At 39.9% G+C, this 16,111-nt stretch overlaps 1 protein-coding gene across 1 annotated transcript in view; it reads right to left on the bottom strand.

Annotated features, from left to right (window-relative positions):
- The window catches only part of rngtt (RNA guanylyltransferase and 5'-phosphatase), a 117,101-nt gene extending 101,755 nt beyond the window's left edge, over nucleotides 1–15,346 (bottom strand). The window contains exons 1-6 of the mRNA XM_006792622.3: nucleotides 14,947–15,346; nucleotides 12,822–12,931; nucleotides 12,638–12,741; nucleotides 12,444–12,532; nucleotides 6,270–6,345; nucleotides 3,748–3,997 (exon numbers count right to left, since the gene is read on the bottom strand). Of these exons, the coding sequence (XP_006792685.1) occupies nucleotides 3,748–3,997; nucleotides 6,270–6,345; nucleotides 12,444–12,532; nucleotides 12,638–12,741; nucleotides 12,822–12,931; nucleotides 14,947–15,010 (693 nt within the window). The 5' untranslated portion in view covers nucleotides 15,011–15,346. The remainder of the gene's footprint in view (nucleotides 1–3,747; nucleotides 3,998–6,269; nucleotides 6,346–12,443; nucleotides 12,533–12,637; nucleotides 12,742–12,821; nucleotides 12,932–14,946) is intronic.
- Between the last annotated feature and the right edge of the window lie 765 nt (nucleotides 15,347–16,111).

Below are 16,111 nucleotides of genomic sequence, written 5' to 3'. Positions count from 1 at the left end.
GGTTAATATGGTCCAATATTTTGCCATATATATTATTTTATTTTTAGTGTCTGCCTTTTTTTACCCACACTGTTCCCAAAGATAACTTCCCAGATGGGTCTGTGTAAAAAACCATCTGCGCGTCAGGTTAGACAAGATGTCTCATATTTCACACAAAAAAGTCTCTGCGAAAGTTGTTTGAATTTCTGATTGGGTAAAAGGAATTTAAAAACAGCCTTTTAAATGGTTAAAAATCCAATCAAGTCCAAAACAAAGAAAAATAAGTGAAGCACATTTGAGTTGATGAAGACTTTCAATTGGACTGGACACAAAGTTAATTCCACTTCTTTCACTCATTGATTAAGTTTGAGCTACAATTGGAAAATTATTTGATTTGAGCTCATTTTTATATTTGCCAGAACAAACACTTGTTCATTCTGGCAAAGATTTGTAGGTTTGTAACACCCTGCTATCAGACACAAAACTTACTTTATAATACTTTATACTAGGGAGTAAGCAAACATTCTAGCGAGGTCTAGCAAGTCAGGACATGTTGTATGGTTTCAGAAGAATTTGCCGGTATAATTTGCATATTGTGAAGATTTAACTCTTTGAGATAAAGACGCTACAATAATACAGAGAAAACCCCAACAATCAAATCGCCTCGCCTTTGAGCAAGCACTTTGGCGACAGTGGGAAGGAAAAACTCTCTTTTAACAGGAAGAAACCTCCATTAGCACCAGGCTCAGAGGCATTAGTCTGCCGCAACTGGTTGGAAGCGTTAAGAAGTTGTCAAAATACAGTGGTAAAAAAAATTTAGTAAAAACAATCAGACTGTAATGCAAAAACTGTGTAGTAATATGTAAAAGAAACAAAATCATGACATTTGTTTGACTTTTTAATTTTACCAACAGCAGTAGATTGTTTTTGATCCAAACTGGTCCAAAGGATCACCTCAATATCTCGTCCAGCGAATAGAGAAGTAAGTAGCAACTATACATAGATTAATTTATTCTGTCATATCATTGATTGTAGCATTGATCATTTGTTCCTTCCACTGTGGTCATTTTATGATGTCTGCCTGGCTGTGAGATATTAAATGACTTGTGCTTTGGGAGACTTTGGACAGCTGGCCAGAAACAACACGGCATTTAATAACACATTACACTTTAACAATAGTCTTTAACAATATCAACACCTACGCCCTGCCCGTGATCAGGTACCCTGCTGGGGTAATAGGCTGGCCAAAGGAGGAGATAGAAGCCACTGACATCAAGACAAGAAAGCTCCTTACCATGCATGGGGGGTTTCACCCCAAGTCCAGCACCCTGAGGCTGTACGCTAAGCGGAAGGAAGGGGGCCGGGGACTGGTGAGTGTCAGCACCACAGTCCAGGATGAGACAAGGAACATCCAAGAATACATTATGAAGATGGCCCCAACTGACAGCGTGCTCAGTGAATACCTCAGGCAGCAGAAACCCAAGAAAGTGGAGGAAGGCGAGGAACCATCATGGAAGAACAGGCCCCTGCACGGTATGTACCACCGGCAGATAGAGAAGGTGGCTGATATCCAGAAATCCTACCAGTGGCTGGACAAAGCTGGACTGAAAGATAGCACAGAGGCACTAATCATGGCAGCACAGGAACAAGCACTAAGCACAAGATCCATTGAGGCTGGGGTCTATCACACCAGGCAAGACCCCAGGTGCAGGCTGTGTAAAGATGCTCCAGAGACAATCCAGCACATAACAGCAGAGTGTAAGATGCTAGCAGGCAAGGCATACATGGAACGCCATAACCAAGTGGCTGGCATGGTATACAGGAACATCTGTGCCGAGTATAACCTGGAAGTCCCGGGGTCAAAATGGGAGATGCCCCCAAGGGTGATGGAGAATGACCGAGCTAAGATCCTGTGGGACTTCCAGATACAGACGGACAAAATGGTGGTGGCTAACCAACCGGACATAGTGGTAGTAGACAAACAGAAGAAGACGGCCGTAGTGATCGATGTAGCGGTTCCGAATGACAGCAACATCAGGAAGAAGGAACACGAGAAGCTCGAGAAATACCAAGGGCTCAGAGAAGAGCTCGAGAAGATGTGGAGGGTGAAGGTGGTCCCAGTGGTAATCGGAGTGGTGCGGCTCCAAAGACTAGGTGCGGTGACTCCCAAACTAGGCGAGTGGCTCCAGCAGATCCCAGGAACAACAGCGGAGATCTCTGTCCAGAAGAGCGCAGTCCTAGGGACAGCTAAGATACTGCACAGGACCCTCAAGCTCCCAGGCCTCTGGTAGAGGTTGAAGGATTGAGCTTGAAGGATTGACCGCCCACAGGGGCGAGTGGGGATTTTTTTTTTTTTTTTTTATATGTGTAATTATGTTTCCTTTTGAAAGTTGATATATTTTAACAGTAATTACCAGCCTTCCCTTAAGGAAGTATTTTCTCTAATTTAAGATCAGCTATATATCCATGCTACTTCTTAAGTGCATAGGAGACAGGAATCTAATTTATCCTTCTCCTTACAGGTCTTTGACCTAAGTGAGGAAACTTTACTAACAGCTGGAGACTGTAGGTCTCGTTCTGCTCTGCACCCACAGTGAATCTGGCATTGAGGCACGTGAATAGATTCTCCACCTGCCTCAGGTTCTGCTTGGGATAACGTTCTGGCTTGCAGAACAGAACTCCTGTTTCCAGCGGCACTCCCAAGACAGTGCAGTTGGACGTGTCCAACCGTGGGAAGAGATCCTCTCTGAATCTCCGAGGAAGAAGCTGAATAACCATCAAAAACCAAAACAACAACTAACTGGCCAGTGAGCCATCTGGTAAAGAAAAAGCAAGACAGATACGACCAGGGCCAGCAAGGAAGCAGCAAATGACTTGTCAAACATAGGAATGTGGGTGTGAGGGGTGCGGTTCTTCTGGAAAACTGACTCTGGATTATGTGTCTCTATAAAAACATGCCAAAATGAGTCACCAAATATCCTCAAGTGGCTCACCCATTAAAATCGACATATAGAGAAACTGTGGAAATGTTTTATCCTTCAAAATATCTTCCTGATCATGATAGGCACATAGCCGCCGACTAGTCTGACTGCGAAGCCGGCCACTCAACCAAGAGACAGTATACTGTTCCTCCTCTCTCCTCTGGACCTCGCCTGTGCTGTATCATATTCTCAAATATTAGATTTGGCCCCATTCAGGTTGTCAGTGAGCTCTGTGTGCAATAAAAGTAATAAACAGATGTTCTGCTGTTGTAATCTGAACAAATGTTTCACACCAATAAATATGTTTTTAATACCTTCCACCATACAAGTGCCGCTTCTGTCTTTTCATTGCCTCTACACTGGCTGCTACTCGTGTTGTTGCACCATTTAGATTTAGGCGTCTTATACAGTCACTTCCTTGAAGTACTCTGAAGCATTAGATCAATGTAAACAGAAGGAAAAACTGATTATAAGCAAGAGGAGATGATTCGAGGTTTGTAATTTCTCAGAATGGCACTGATGAATACTATACATTAACACTGGCAGGCAGCTTTTATCTAATCAAAATTACACCTCTGTCAGCAGCTGAGAAAATGGAAAGTGTAATTTTCTCTAAATTTAAGCATCAGATTTATTGGATTCAGCAACAGACTTACAGGATTATTATATACTTGTGCCTCTTAAAAGGGAGGCCTCCCCGTAGACTCAAAAATCACCCAGTCACGCAGCAAAAGGATCAACATATTTTCTACTTAAGAGTCCATTTCCTGGAACACAGAGGCCTTACCAGTTTTATCTTCTCTTTCTTCCGCTTGCCCGGCGCCGACCCAGAGGAGCTGGGGCCCGACTCCTGGCCAACCGCGTTGCCGTCGTCGTCCACGTCCCCGTCGTCGTCGTCAAAGCACCATTCTGGCAGCTCGGGGGCAGGTGGTGCGCCCTCCCCGTCACCATAGCGACGGAAAAGCTCTTTGAGGTAGTCTCCCTTGTAGATCCCCGGGGCCCGAGCCTGGGCAAAAGCAGCCACCGCTGCCTCGATGCTGATAAGAACGAATAACAGAGACAGGATGTCCTTTTAAAAAAAACTTCAGACTAGTTTCAAGTTGACCAAACGATCATGAAAGTGGGTAAAAGATATGGGTATATAGATGATTTTCTGTACAATAAGTGGACCTTTTACATGGTGTAGAGGCACTATCTTTATACCAGGGTGTCTAAAGATGAGGCTCCCATGAAACCAAAGGGAAACACAAAAAGAATGAAATATTTAATTTGCTTTATTTTCCTTAATGTTATGATCATTTAGTGTCTCTTAATCTACAACTAGACTTCAGTATGTGTGAGAGAGGGGTGGAGTAGAACAAGCATAAAAGAGAAGATAGTGAGCTGACTTTAACCAAGAACAAATGTTTCTAAACGAGTGTCTGTCTAAAACCCATGATGGAGGGACGCCAACCAACTGCCTTGACTCGAACAGCAGCAGCAGCAGCTGAGCCACACGACAAAAACCGGAGGCCACATCGTTTCAAAGGCAGGGATGGAGGAACACTTAAAAACAACAGTCACATTTACAGAATAACACAAACTAAAAATAATTTAATGCAATAGGGAAAAAAAAAGAAAAAAAAAAAGCTGTATAGGAGATTTTTGCTACCACTTTAAATGAAATGTCAAACCGCATTTGCAATAAGTCGAGGCAAAAAAAGAAAATACACTTTTCTTGAAGTAAACGTGTTTGTAAGCTCCAAACTTTGGCCTGTTTCAACAAAATATATTCAATCGTTTCAAGTTTGAAAGACCTTTCAACACAGAAAGTGCAGTTTGATTATTAAACACTTCTACACGTGGGCTTTAATGACTATAGTCATTAAAAGCCCCTTAGTTTAAACTGTTATTAGGCGTATGAAAGCTCGTGCTCAGCTTGTCCTCACTTAAAACCATCAAAATTCTAAAAAGCATACAGATATTTTTTTACAAAAGTTTCTTACTTGCAGTTGAAAACTAGGGAAGCAGATATTCTAATGATCAAATTGTAATTGAATCCACTTTACAGGAGCATTTGCTGGTTCTAAAAGGGGAGCTTAATCTATCTGATTCCGAGATTAAAGCTGTTAAATTTGTCACGTGACACAGTTAAATGTGAAATTTATTGAAGCAAATAATAGTGACCTTGAAACACAGTAAAGCAGGCTGGGTCATGCTTGGATTTGACAAAAACATCCATCTGTATATTACTGTATACTAGTATTCTATTGCACATATTGTATATCTTAGTCCTCTGTTCCTCTGTCTCTCTTGCTGCATTGAGCATGTGTATGACAAAAGAATTTCCCTCGGGATAAATAAAGTTCTTCTTATCTTATTCAATGCAGAAGCTTCAAATAGCTGAAAATTAAGCAGGTCTGATTCTGACCTGTGTGCCTAGACGGGAGGTTGAGGGACTGCATGCCAACTATTCTGACTAAAGGTGAAGGAGAGGCTTTTAACCTTTTTCTTGTATGCTCAAGAACTGCCAAATTGTCTGTTCTCAAGAACAATCTCTGCTAGGAATAAAAATTTTAAGGTGACTGTGGAGAAACTCAGAACTAAAACCTGCTTTTACAAGAAATAAAACTTCATTATTTACCAGACAGTAGACATTCCTTCATAAAGTTATTATGTGCATTTAATCACAGAATAAGCATGCTAATACTGTACCATTTACTGTGCACTAAATGTGCCATTTTCCCTTCGGATATAGTAATTTTTTCCCAGAGGAAAAAATAAATAAATTTGAAGCCATTTAACATTACATGTGGTAATACACATTAAAAAGGCCCATTGTTGTTACTTATCTCCCAACACGTAATAGTGGATGACAGCTGTAAATGTTCTCAGGATATTCATTTCACAGGAAGTAGTGGGCGGTGGGAGGGTGTTTATCCAGCCTCCATGTCTGCAGCTTCCAGGGATTCTGCTATCACAGACTGCTGCTCCACCTCTAACAAAAGATGCAGCCTCACCCCTCCTGCTCAGCTGCTCTAAATTATTTATCTCGGCTGCTCGGTCACTCAAAACCAGCCAGCCTCTTTGTAAAGCTTTATTTAGACTGGTAGTGACAGAGTAACCTCTCTTGCAGTCACACACATGCTGAGAAGAAGATGGGAATATCAGCTTAAAAAATAAAAAATACTGATACGGCTGGGAGAGTGAAACCAGAGTAACACTGGTGGGAGCTCCGTGTTGTAGGGTTTGTGTTGTCATGCAAGACGACTGAAGATTGTGAGACTGCCCTCCCAGCAGTGCAAGTGATTGAAGCGTGTCAGCCCTTACCTCCAGTCCATTTTCTCCACCAGGTACGCACATATCAGAAAGCCTGTCCGGTTGAAGCCATGCGTGCAGTGAACACCTTCAGGAGAGAGAAAGAAAAAAGAAATATGCAAACCTTTCAGAAAACTCCACCTCAAGTTTACACAATATATTGTTTTGTTGTTTTTCTGTCCCTATTGTTTTCACATAAATAATAGATTTACATTTATTTTTTAACGATAAATAGTGTTCTTATTTCCATTTCACACAGCTTGTCAATTTTTTGGATGTGTGTACCGTCACCTCAATTTACGCTCAATCAATTCAACGTGGCAATTATGAACGAGACCCCCTTATTTCAACAAACATGCCATTGGGCACAATTTCATCCAATGTAACATCTTTCACATCAATAAACCCAGCTCGCCTTTGAGATATACCGCGGCTGACTGGATGTTTTGAGGAGGGGCATCAAGTCACACACAAAGGACTCACAGGCAGATCCTTTTCTCCTTAGAGAGGGGTCCTGCCTTTATACCTACATCAAAAAAATCTGACACCAGCCATTGCACGCACAGAAAAGACCCAGGGAATTGATGAAACATCCAAGGAATGGAAAGAGCATGAGAAAAAATAAACAAGGAGAGAAAATTCTGCTCTTTCAGAAGAAAAGATTCTGGAAAGGAAACCCTCCACAAAAGCACTCTGAAGATTGCAGTCATATCTGACAAGAACCCTCCTAATTTGCGACAAACTGACATTTATTCAGACAAGATCCCTTCAGCAGGTGCACAGCAGGATTAAAAAAAATTTAAAAAATACATATAAAATGAAACCTTCTGACTCGCATGTCTCCCAATATATTAGAATGTTTGCCTGGCAACAGCAGCGATAAAGAAATCACATTTAACAGACCAATTGTCTAATTTGGACGTGTGTACTGTGGAGAAAACAAAGCCTAATCACCAGCTGGCTAAAGGCATGAGATTGCTGGGATGACATTCACACATTCTGCTCTGATGTTTGAGCAGTCTGATTTAAAAGTCGGGCAGCAGTTACAAGTTAAGAGCAAATCTGGACAGGATGAGGTGTAAGAGAGCACCCTGCTGTCAGTAGCATAAAAGTGCAGCGGCGTTACCCCGTCTTCGGCCGGTAAGGACCCCCTAGGCTAACCTTCAGGCAAAGGACATTACAGACCAATACCACTACAATAGCTGGAGATAACTTTTTTTTTTTTTTTAATTCCCCACTAAAAAAACATTTAAATGACAATTGAGGATATCATGTGTGCCACTAGAACACTCCAAAGACTTCAAATAAAGCAATAGGCAAACTATTTTTTTATGTAAATGTAAAATGCAGCAAGGTGTTTCGGCACAACTAAACACAGGCCTGATACCGATATGCATGCACTAAGCCATTATCAGCCAGTATCAGTGTAAGCCTAATTTAAAGGCAAAGCAAGGTGCTCCTTTCGTGTGCATGTGTTTAAGCCTATCCATTAACTATGTCTATACTCAGCTTGTAACTAAACCCATAATAACTTAATTTGTCACAACCTGCATTAGAAATTAGAATAGCTTGTTTCGAGCTCATAATAACAAGCTGAAGAGCTACAGAGAAAAAAATAATAATCTAGTTTGAGAAAAAAAAAAGGAGGGGGGACAGTGGAAATAACCTTCCCACACACCAGCATCTATATTGCTCCCTTTTAGATCAAATCTATTTAGCCAAGGTGCTCATTGATATTCCTTCACCTATAAATCACCTACACAGTGTTCACTGGGAGATGAGTGTTGTTTGCGATATGCAACTCCTCCACAAGCTGACAAAATAGTGACTTGCACAGGACTGCATATTTTAAAAATGTACAAAGACACTCCGTGTGAGGGCTGAACATGGTGCTACTGTGCAGACATCAGAAGAGCACTAGTTGTACTGGGAAGCTGTTTGATATTTGACATGAGTGTACGAATGTGTTTGCTGAAATTTTAAACAGTGAAAATATATTCTGACAAGACCTCGCTCCAATTTGCGTTTAACCAATCCTGGAGTAAGGCTGCCCTCTGCTGGACACAAAAGCTAACGTTACCAATCAACCAATCACACAACACCAATTCAATTAATTTAATGTATGTAATGATCAAGATGAGTCATTGAAGCCTAAACTGAGCTGAAGAAAGATGATTCTAGTGAATTTGAACGTGGCGTGGCTGGTGGTGCCTGACGGGCTACTTTGAGTATTTCAGAAACTGCTTATCTAGGGGAATTTCCCCGTCCAGCTGTCTTTAGAGTTTATGGTCTGAAACAGATCAACTATGCTGTCAGCAGCAGCTCACTGGCCAAAATGCCTTGTTTATGTCAGAGGATAGTGCTTCAAGCTAATGTGAAGGCAACAGTAGCTCAAATAACCACTAACTATGCATGCAAAAGAACATCTCTGAACACAACATTGCAAACACCAAAGCAACTGAAAACCTTGCACAGCTTAACACCAACGATGCACCTGAGTATTGTAACTATAGTGTACTCATCTTCTGACGGCTGCTTCCAATAATAATAATAATAATAATAATAATATGCCACGTCATAAAGCTCAAATCCTTTGGAAGTTCAAAAATTTAACTGTACTCAAAAGCCCTCCACAGTCACCAGATATCGATCCAATTGAGCACCTTTGGGATGTGGTGGAACGGGAGATTTGCATCAGTGATGCAGTCCAAAATTTTCCAGCAGCTGTGTAATGCTAACATTTTAACTTGGACCAAAAAAAAGAAAGAAAAGGGAATCAACTAAAAAAGGCAATTCAGAAGGCAAAAAAGGGGATCTAACCCAGTACTACCAATAATAATAATAATAATAATAATAATAATAATAATAATAATATGCCATACCAAGGTATGCCTAATATAGTGATCATTTAGTGCAAAGGCATTTCTTCCAAAAGCAAACTTTTCTATTGAGAGTATGCGTATGAATTTAGAAGCTGCAACACGATACAGATCTTCATTCTCTTCCTAAGCCTAGGCATCAGCATAATGATCAACCACGCTTATATCAGAGAATCAAAGCAAAAACAGCAGTTTCTTTGAAGTTTACAACCCACAAGCCACAAATAAAAATATTTTTAAGTAACAATAAACAAGATTGAAAGTACATACGCAAAAATATTATCAATGTTAAAATATAAGAGCTAGAAATTATAAATAACAGTGTTCTGTAATGTACGAGTAAACTATGTTGATGTCTACTTTTAAGGGGTGTAGCAAGGTTTTTGCAGTAGTATTATAATTACATAGCACTAAACTCTTAAAAAAAACACTTACAAGGACACAGTGACACTTTATTCTTTACTGCAAAATAAAAGTGGCAGTGTAAATGAAGCAGAAGGTCTATGTACTTTAAGTGTGGGTTTTTGAAATGATGTTCAGGCATTAAGATTCATACTGACTGGGATAAGTCATAGCCAGAATTTGATTACTGCTGAAGCAAAGCTGTTACAACTGTCTGACTAAATTACACACAGTGCAAACTCATTTACAGCACCAGATGTTTTTACACTTAAAGTCTATTTCTGTCTCATTTCATATCCTTCTGTGTGCAGAGGTGATAAACACAGTACTTAATGGGTTCCAGTCACACTGGCACATCTGATATCTTAAGAAATGAAAAACATAGACACACTCAGAGGCTTCTCTTGGCCAAACACTCAGCTTCTGGTATCATTTTAGTCAGAGAGAAAATACTGTTAAACCTGAATAATTTTCCACAAATAAGTAAACAGTAGTGGTGCAACGGATCACGGTTGATCCGTAATCCAAACGGATCCCACTCCGCGGTTCGGCACGCACGTGATCCGAAGATTCAAAAAAGAAGAAAAAAGTTTGTGTATGGTGCGCATGGTCAGTCTGTCAAGCGATAGCTATGGTCAGCGCTAGCGGTCCAAATGGAGGAGCAGAGGAGTTTGCGGTATTTAAGCAGCCCTTTGCTGCCCAATCCGACCGGGCTAAAGCTATTACAAAAGCTATTGGGGTGTTTAGCTGCAGACAGGAGGCCGAATTCTGTTGTGCAAAACAAGGGGTTTAAACTAGTCAACGCGTTAGTTGACGCATTGGCGCCGTGCAGCCCCACGCACGGGGCGATCCGCGGTAACTAGCTAACAGAGATTTGCCGCGTTAATGAAGTTATGGCATTAACGTCATTTTAACGAGATTTACGGGGCAGCACTAGTTTAAACTATGATGAAGGTTCTTGAGCCACGCTATGACATCCCGTCGCGCATCCACTTTAGTGACAAGATCGCTCCCAGCATGTATGAACAGGACAAGTTTAAAGTTATGGCTGAGCTGTCCCAGGCATCTTTTGTTGCCCTAACTAAAAATGGGTGGACCTCCAGGGCAACAGAAAGCTACGTGACCGTGACCGCTCATTATATCACAGCAGAGTGGTAGACAGAAAGCTCTGTACTGCCCTATATTGCACCATAATTTGTTTTTATATAATTGCGTGGAATAAGTCTTGAGTTGAATGTTTTTTTATTAGGAAAAAAAAAAATACTTAAGTAAATGACGAGTTAAATTTTTGTCTTCTTTTTTTTCCTGCTAATCCGAAAATTGATCCGATCCGTGACGAAAAAAAAAACGTAATCCAATCCGAACCGTGAGACTTTTGATCCGTTGCACCACTAGTAAACAGGATCCAACATTATAATATATGAAAAATGTAAAGTGACACGACAAATAAAGTAACCAGGGATACTATGTGCAAAGTGTTTAAAGATAGTGTGCTAAAGAGTTGGTTAGGTTTTTATAATATGCATCTGTTTGTTTCCCATAGGGTTGGTCGATTGGACGAATATATCGACTATCGACGACAGGTTGAGCCTATAGTCAATAGTTTTTACAAGGGCGATTTATTTATTTATTTGCCCATGAGTAAGTTTGCTAATAGGACCCTCTTTCATCGGCGAGCAAATGTACCCTCCTCAGAGTGCGCCCAAATGCTTGTTGATGGAGCTGCAGAAGCTGGTGATAGCCCAACCCTAGTTTCCCAGGCACAAAAGAGCAAATAGATATCGGGGAAGGCAAAGCAAATGAACCCTGGCATTCTCATTAGCTACCTCCTAAATTGTTACTTTGCTGTCGGCAATGATCAGTACAACTTTTACTCTTCCTGTTACAATAGCAAGCTTTGGGAGGTATACCTTCTGCTGGTGGACCTTAGATTCAAAAGTGCACCTAGTCTGTCAATTAGATTGATGAAATCCACATGATGAGGGGCGGGCGATATGACCAAAAATATTTATCACGATATACATTTGAAAATTTGCGATAACGATATAACTGACGATATAATTGACACTAGACAAAATACTTTACAACTCCACAACTTTATTAGTGCAAAAAACCCCATCAATGTATTTTCACTTAAACAAGCAGCTGTTTTTTTATGTGCATTAAAGTTATATAAAAACATAACAGTGCAAATTCCTTGCAGACAGTTTAACCAAAAGGCATTTCCAGTGGAAATTGGCCGACATGTCCTCAGCATAACCATGTATAATATCCACAAAACTTAAAGAGGTTATACGCACACAATACGGTAATATTATGTTGAAGCACAGTACGTATCACTCCGCGAGGCTCCTGCCTACGATAGCCGTAATGCTCCGACAATCCATCAAGCGGTGTGGGTTCGTAGCTTAGCAAAGTCGTACTAAAACATTTGACAGATTTTCCAGCGCCATGTACATAAAATCGTTTCGAGGTCAGTAAACACAACCAGAATTCAAACATAAAGCACACGGGATTATAAGGGGCACTGTCGATTTTCAGAAAAATCAAAGGATTGATTTTAAGCGTGCCGTATTTTCCAAACAACACGGTAATAACGACGGCCCGCTAGCATGCTCTACTAAAAATAGTGCTTTGTTGTGTATCTGACGGACGAAAGCTAAACCAGTTCCACACCACTGAAGTTGCAGCATTTTTACAAACCAATTCTGGTTCATCTGTTTCATTTAACAATCCACTTTCGCTCTTCTCATTCTGCATCGCCGCCATGTGCGTATGTAAACAAAGGCACTGCGCATGCGCGTTTTACCCATATTCTATCGCGATATTTCATTTTCCTATCGTTGCCCAAAATTACACCGGTATTACCGTGAACGGTATGATATAGCCCAGCCCTAATACTCACCTATCAAATCTGTGGGATTCTTCTCATTGAAGTGTTCACAGAGCCTGATGAACATCTCAGTGGTCTCTTCTGAAGGACACTCCCCATGGCTAAAAAGGTACAGGATGACATTAGTATTCAACACATTAACATTCACAGTTCTGCAAAATGATGAATTTGGACAGTTAGTTTGTGACAATGCTTTTTAATCTTACCCCTTACACTGAAGCTTCATATATTTTATCCCTTCTTTTTCAATTTCACTGCGGTCATAAAAGCGAGTCGTGTTCGTCAAGTCTACGAGCAAACCCATTTTCACCTGAGGAGGAGAGAAATGGGCACTGTGAGGAAGGTTTTCTGTGCCACTTTAATATTTCTGTCCTTGCTGAGGGTACTTACCTTTAGACTTTTTAAATAGTTGGACAGCATGCTCGGATTAAACCTGTTCTCCTCTGCAACTTGGTCATCATATCTGGGACCTAACATCGTTTTCATTGGCAGGAATTTCTCTAAGAAGAAGAAATATAATGAATGAAACAAAAATCCAGCAGTATTCTAGTATTAAAACTCTTCTTGTAAACTAATCTTGTGTGAGCAGGGACAGCAGCTTTGTCCCTAATTTAATGACTAGTTTTTAGGGTTACGGCTAAGAGTCTAACTTCATACCAAGTCAAATCTACAAATTCAGATAAATCAATAAAAAACATAAATAAATAAATAAATCAAATCACTGACTAAGTATTTGTCAAGGTCACATTCAATTAAGCATTAGACAGCACCCCAAGTGCATTTGTTTTGTAAAGAACTCGGTTAATAGCCAATAAAACTGTGGATCCATTTGTGTAAACTACACTGAATTTCTTAGAATAAAAGCCTGGATTAAAAAGTGCCACCAACTCCAGCTGTGCCTTCAAACAGAGCATCGGTGTAAACTGTTGCACTGTTATAAAGTTGAGGCGGAGAGGAGACAAGCCTGCAATTGCAGGTTTTACAGAAATGTCTCAACATCACATAACTGTAATGATAACAATGATGAATGAGCAAAATAAAACAGTAACACCAATCCTTTTGTATAAAGTGTTAACAAGACAGCCTTGCATCACTTAAGACTGGGAACTTAGATCAATCCACTTGCACTGTCCAACTTTGACCTTATAACTTCCTTCTACTTATGTTGGGCTGTTATTTTGACAGTTGCACATTGCAATAAGGAATACATATAGGAACAGATCTATACAGATCCACAGTCCATACTGGCATTCGTATCAACGCAGTTTTATCCACATCTATCCTTTCAAGCCTGTCACATCAATCAGCTGGCAGCTGTGCTATTAATACAGAACATAATGTAGCACATCAAGTGACCACAGACTTACAAGCCACGCAGAATTTTGTGCAATATGATGAAAACAGTCACAACTAAAATTAAATCCAGCTACAGTCAGTTAAAACATCTAATAACTGTATGAAACTGGTGGAAGGTGAATTCTCCGATACTTTGGTTAATTTTTTTCTCAGTTATTTTTGGATCTTAAAAGAAACCTGAAGCTCAAAAACAGATGTAGCAGCTGATGGGTGCATACCTAAGATAAAGATAAGAGAAGATAAGATTTTATTGATCCCACGGCGGGGAAATTTGTGCGTTACCACAGCTCAGGTACAGATAGCAGAAGAATAGAAAGACTATACCAGAATAACACCAAAATACCTGCTGGAAATCATAGTATTATCAGACAAAAACAGCAATTGCAATAACAGTTAAGAGTTTATAGATTATAAAAAACAAAAGAGAAAGAAAAGTGGCATTCAAATACATTAAAAAAATAAAATGCTTCTCGTGCTAAACGCCTCTCAGCATTAGTAACGTGTCACACACGTATGCTCGCCGTGAGCTCCTCAAGCCATAGCCCCGGTTTGTTTGGACACGTGATTCTTTGACGGTGAAGCATACCAACTTAGCAGCACTTTTCTGAAGCTCTTTTTAAAACTTTTTCTTTTAAAACTAATGGACTACCATACGTTGTGTTTGTTCAACATTAAAGTCACCCTAAAAGCTGATAAGAAGCGGAAAACATTGCTAAATAGTTACCGTTAGCGACCTAGCAAAAAGAGCGCGCACGAAGAGTGTCAGAGAAATTTCCATTTAAAAAAAATGCCAAAATTAAGTTAATTTCATATAAATACCAAAAGAACAAACCCTTTTAACTAAATCAAGCTTACAAAATATGTTGACGTCATTCAATGAAATCGGCGCTTTGATTTACACTTCATTTAAAAGATAACGCATTCATTTTTACAACAGAGAAACAGAGCTTAAATATGTGATAATCTTTCTGTACTTAAAGACCGAACATGGACCAACACAGCCCATTACTGCTACTTAAATCTGACAGTCTAAAATAATAAATAACTGATATATATCAGGCAACAAGCATCACAGCAACACCACTGAACGAAGCTAACTAGTAGCAATAGCTTCATCTGGTAAATAAAACACTATTCTCTTAGTTAAATTCACACTAACCTGCCACAAGTTGCCCTCTTCTAGGACAATTGCGCCATCGAGGAGGAGGTCCGTTATTTGACATGTTGAGTTGAGGTTGGTAATATCTAAAAGCCTCTAATATCAATAACCCCGTTGCTTGATGCTGCTTCTCTCCCCCACAGCAGATGCTGGGTAGATATTCACCCGAGCACTGCGGACTCAGGGCCCTTTAGCTCCTAATTCAGGAGAATCAGCCAGCAGGTTTAAGCCCGGTTAACCTTCTGACAGACTAGGAGGCATTTTACACGAAACGCAGGCTGTTCCGATCCACTGCAGATCAGCCTCTGAAGAAATTCAGCTATCTTTTTCATTTGTCTACCATAAATCTAGGTTTTTAGCAATCAGCTAGCAACACCTCAGTGATCCTTTTTCTTCTTCTTCTACTGGTGTTTTTATACGGCGGCAAATCGTATCCGTGCATTATCGCCACCCTTTGGACTGAAATGGTTGCTGCAGCAGCTTGAAAGCTTGTTCATTTATTTACAAAGAAGAAAAAAAACACAAAAAACCCACAAACGTTCTTACCTTATTCTTTTGTTTATTTGTCAACACTGCTTTAAATTGTAATTTATTTATTATTTATATTCTTCAGTTTGATGGTGAGTAAATGCTCCAAAATTTAATTCTGATTCTAACTGGTTTATATTCTGAATGACAATAAAGTGGTTATTCTATTCTATTCTATTCTATTCTATTCTATTCTATACTATCCTATTCGTGTTTAGCTCCTCTCCTCTTTATGTAGACCTATAGTTCTTTTTTATTTCCCCAACCTGTTGACAATACTCAAAAATGTGTAATCGTTTCTTTCTGTCTTTATATTTCATACCTTTCTTTTGGTATATTTTGACAGATTTAGATGTCTTTGATTGATTATCTGTTTTAGCTGTGGGGTAGATATTACTTGGCTTAAACAACACATATAATATCCTGTATCTCTAGTATTTATTTTATTGCATGTTGTCTCATGTCTTTTGGCTCTGTTTTGAAAGGTTTTCAAAAGTTTATTGGCAACTTCAGCAGATCTCTTTACACCAACCAGATCAAGTGAAACGAAAATTTGCCAACTGCATCAATGATGGAAACCCCCTGTAACACCACCTCCTAAAGCTGCTATTTTGGATTGAGTTCTGATGATTGTTGA

Source organism: Neolamprologus brichardi, chromosome 15 (assembly GCF_056152115.1).
Source record: "Neolamprologus brichardi isolate AB-2024 chromosome 15, ASM5615211v1, whole genome shotgun sequence".
Lineage (NCBI taxonomy): Eukaryota > Metazoa > Chordata > Actinopteri > Cichliformes > Cichlidae > Neolamprologus > Neolamprologus brichardi.
This window is presented reverse-complemented; position numbering and strand designations above follow the sequence as displayed.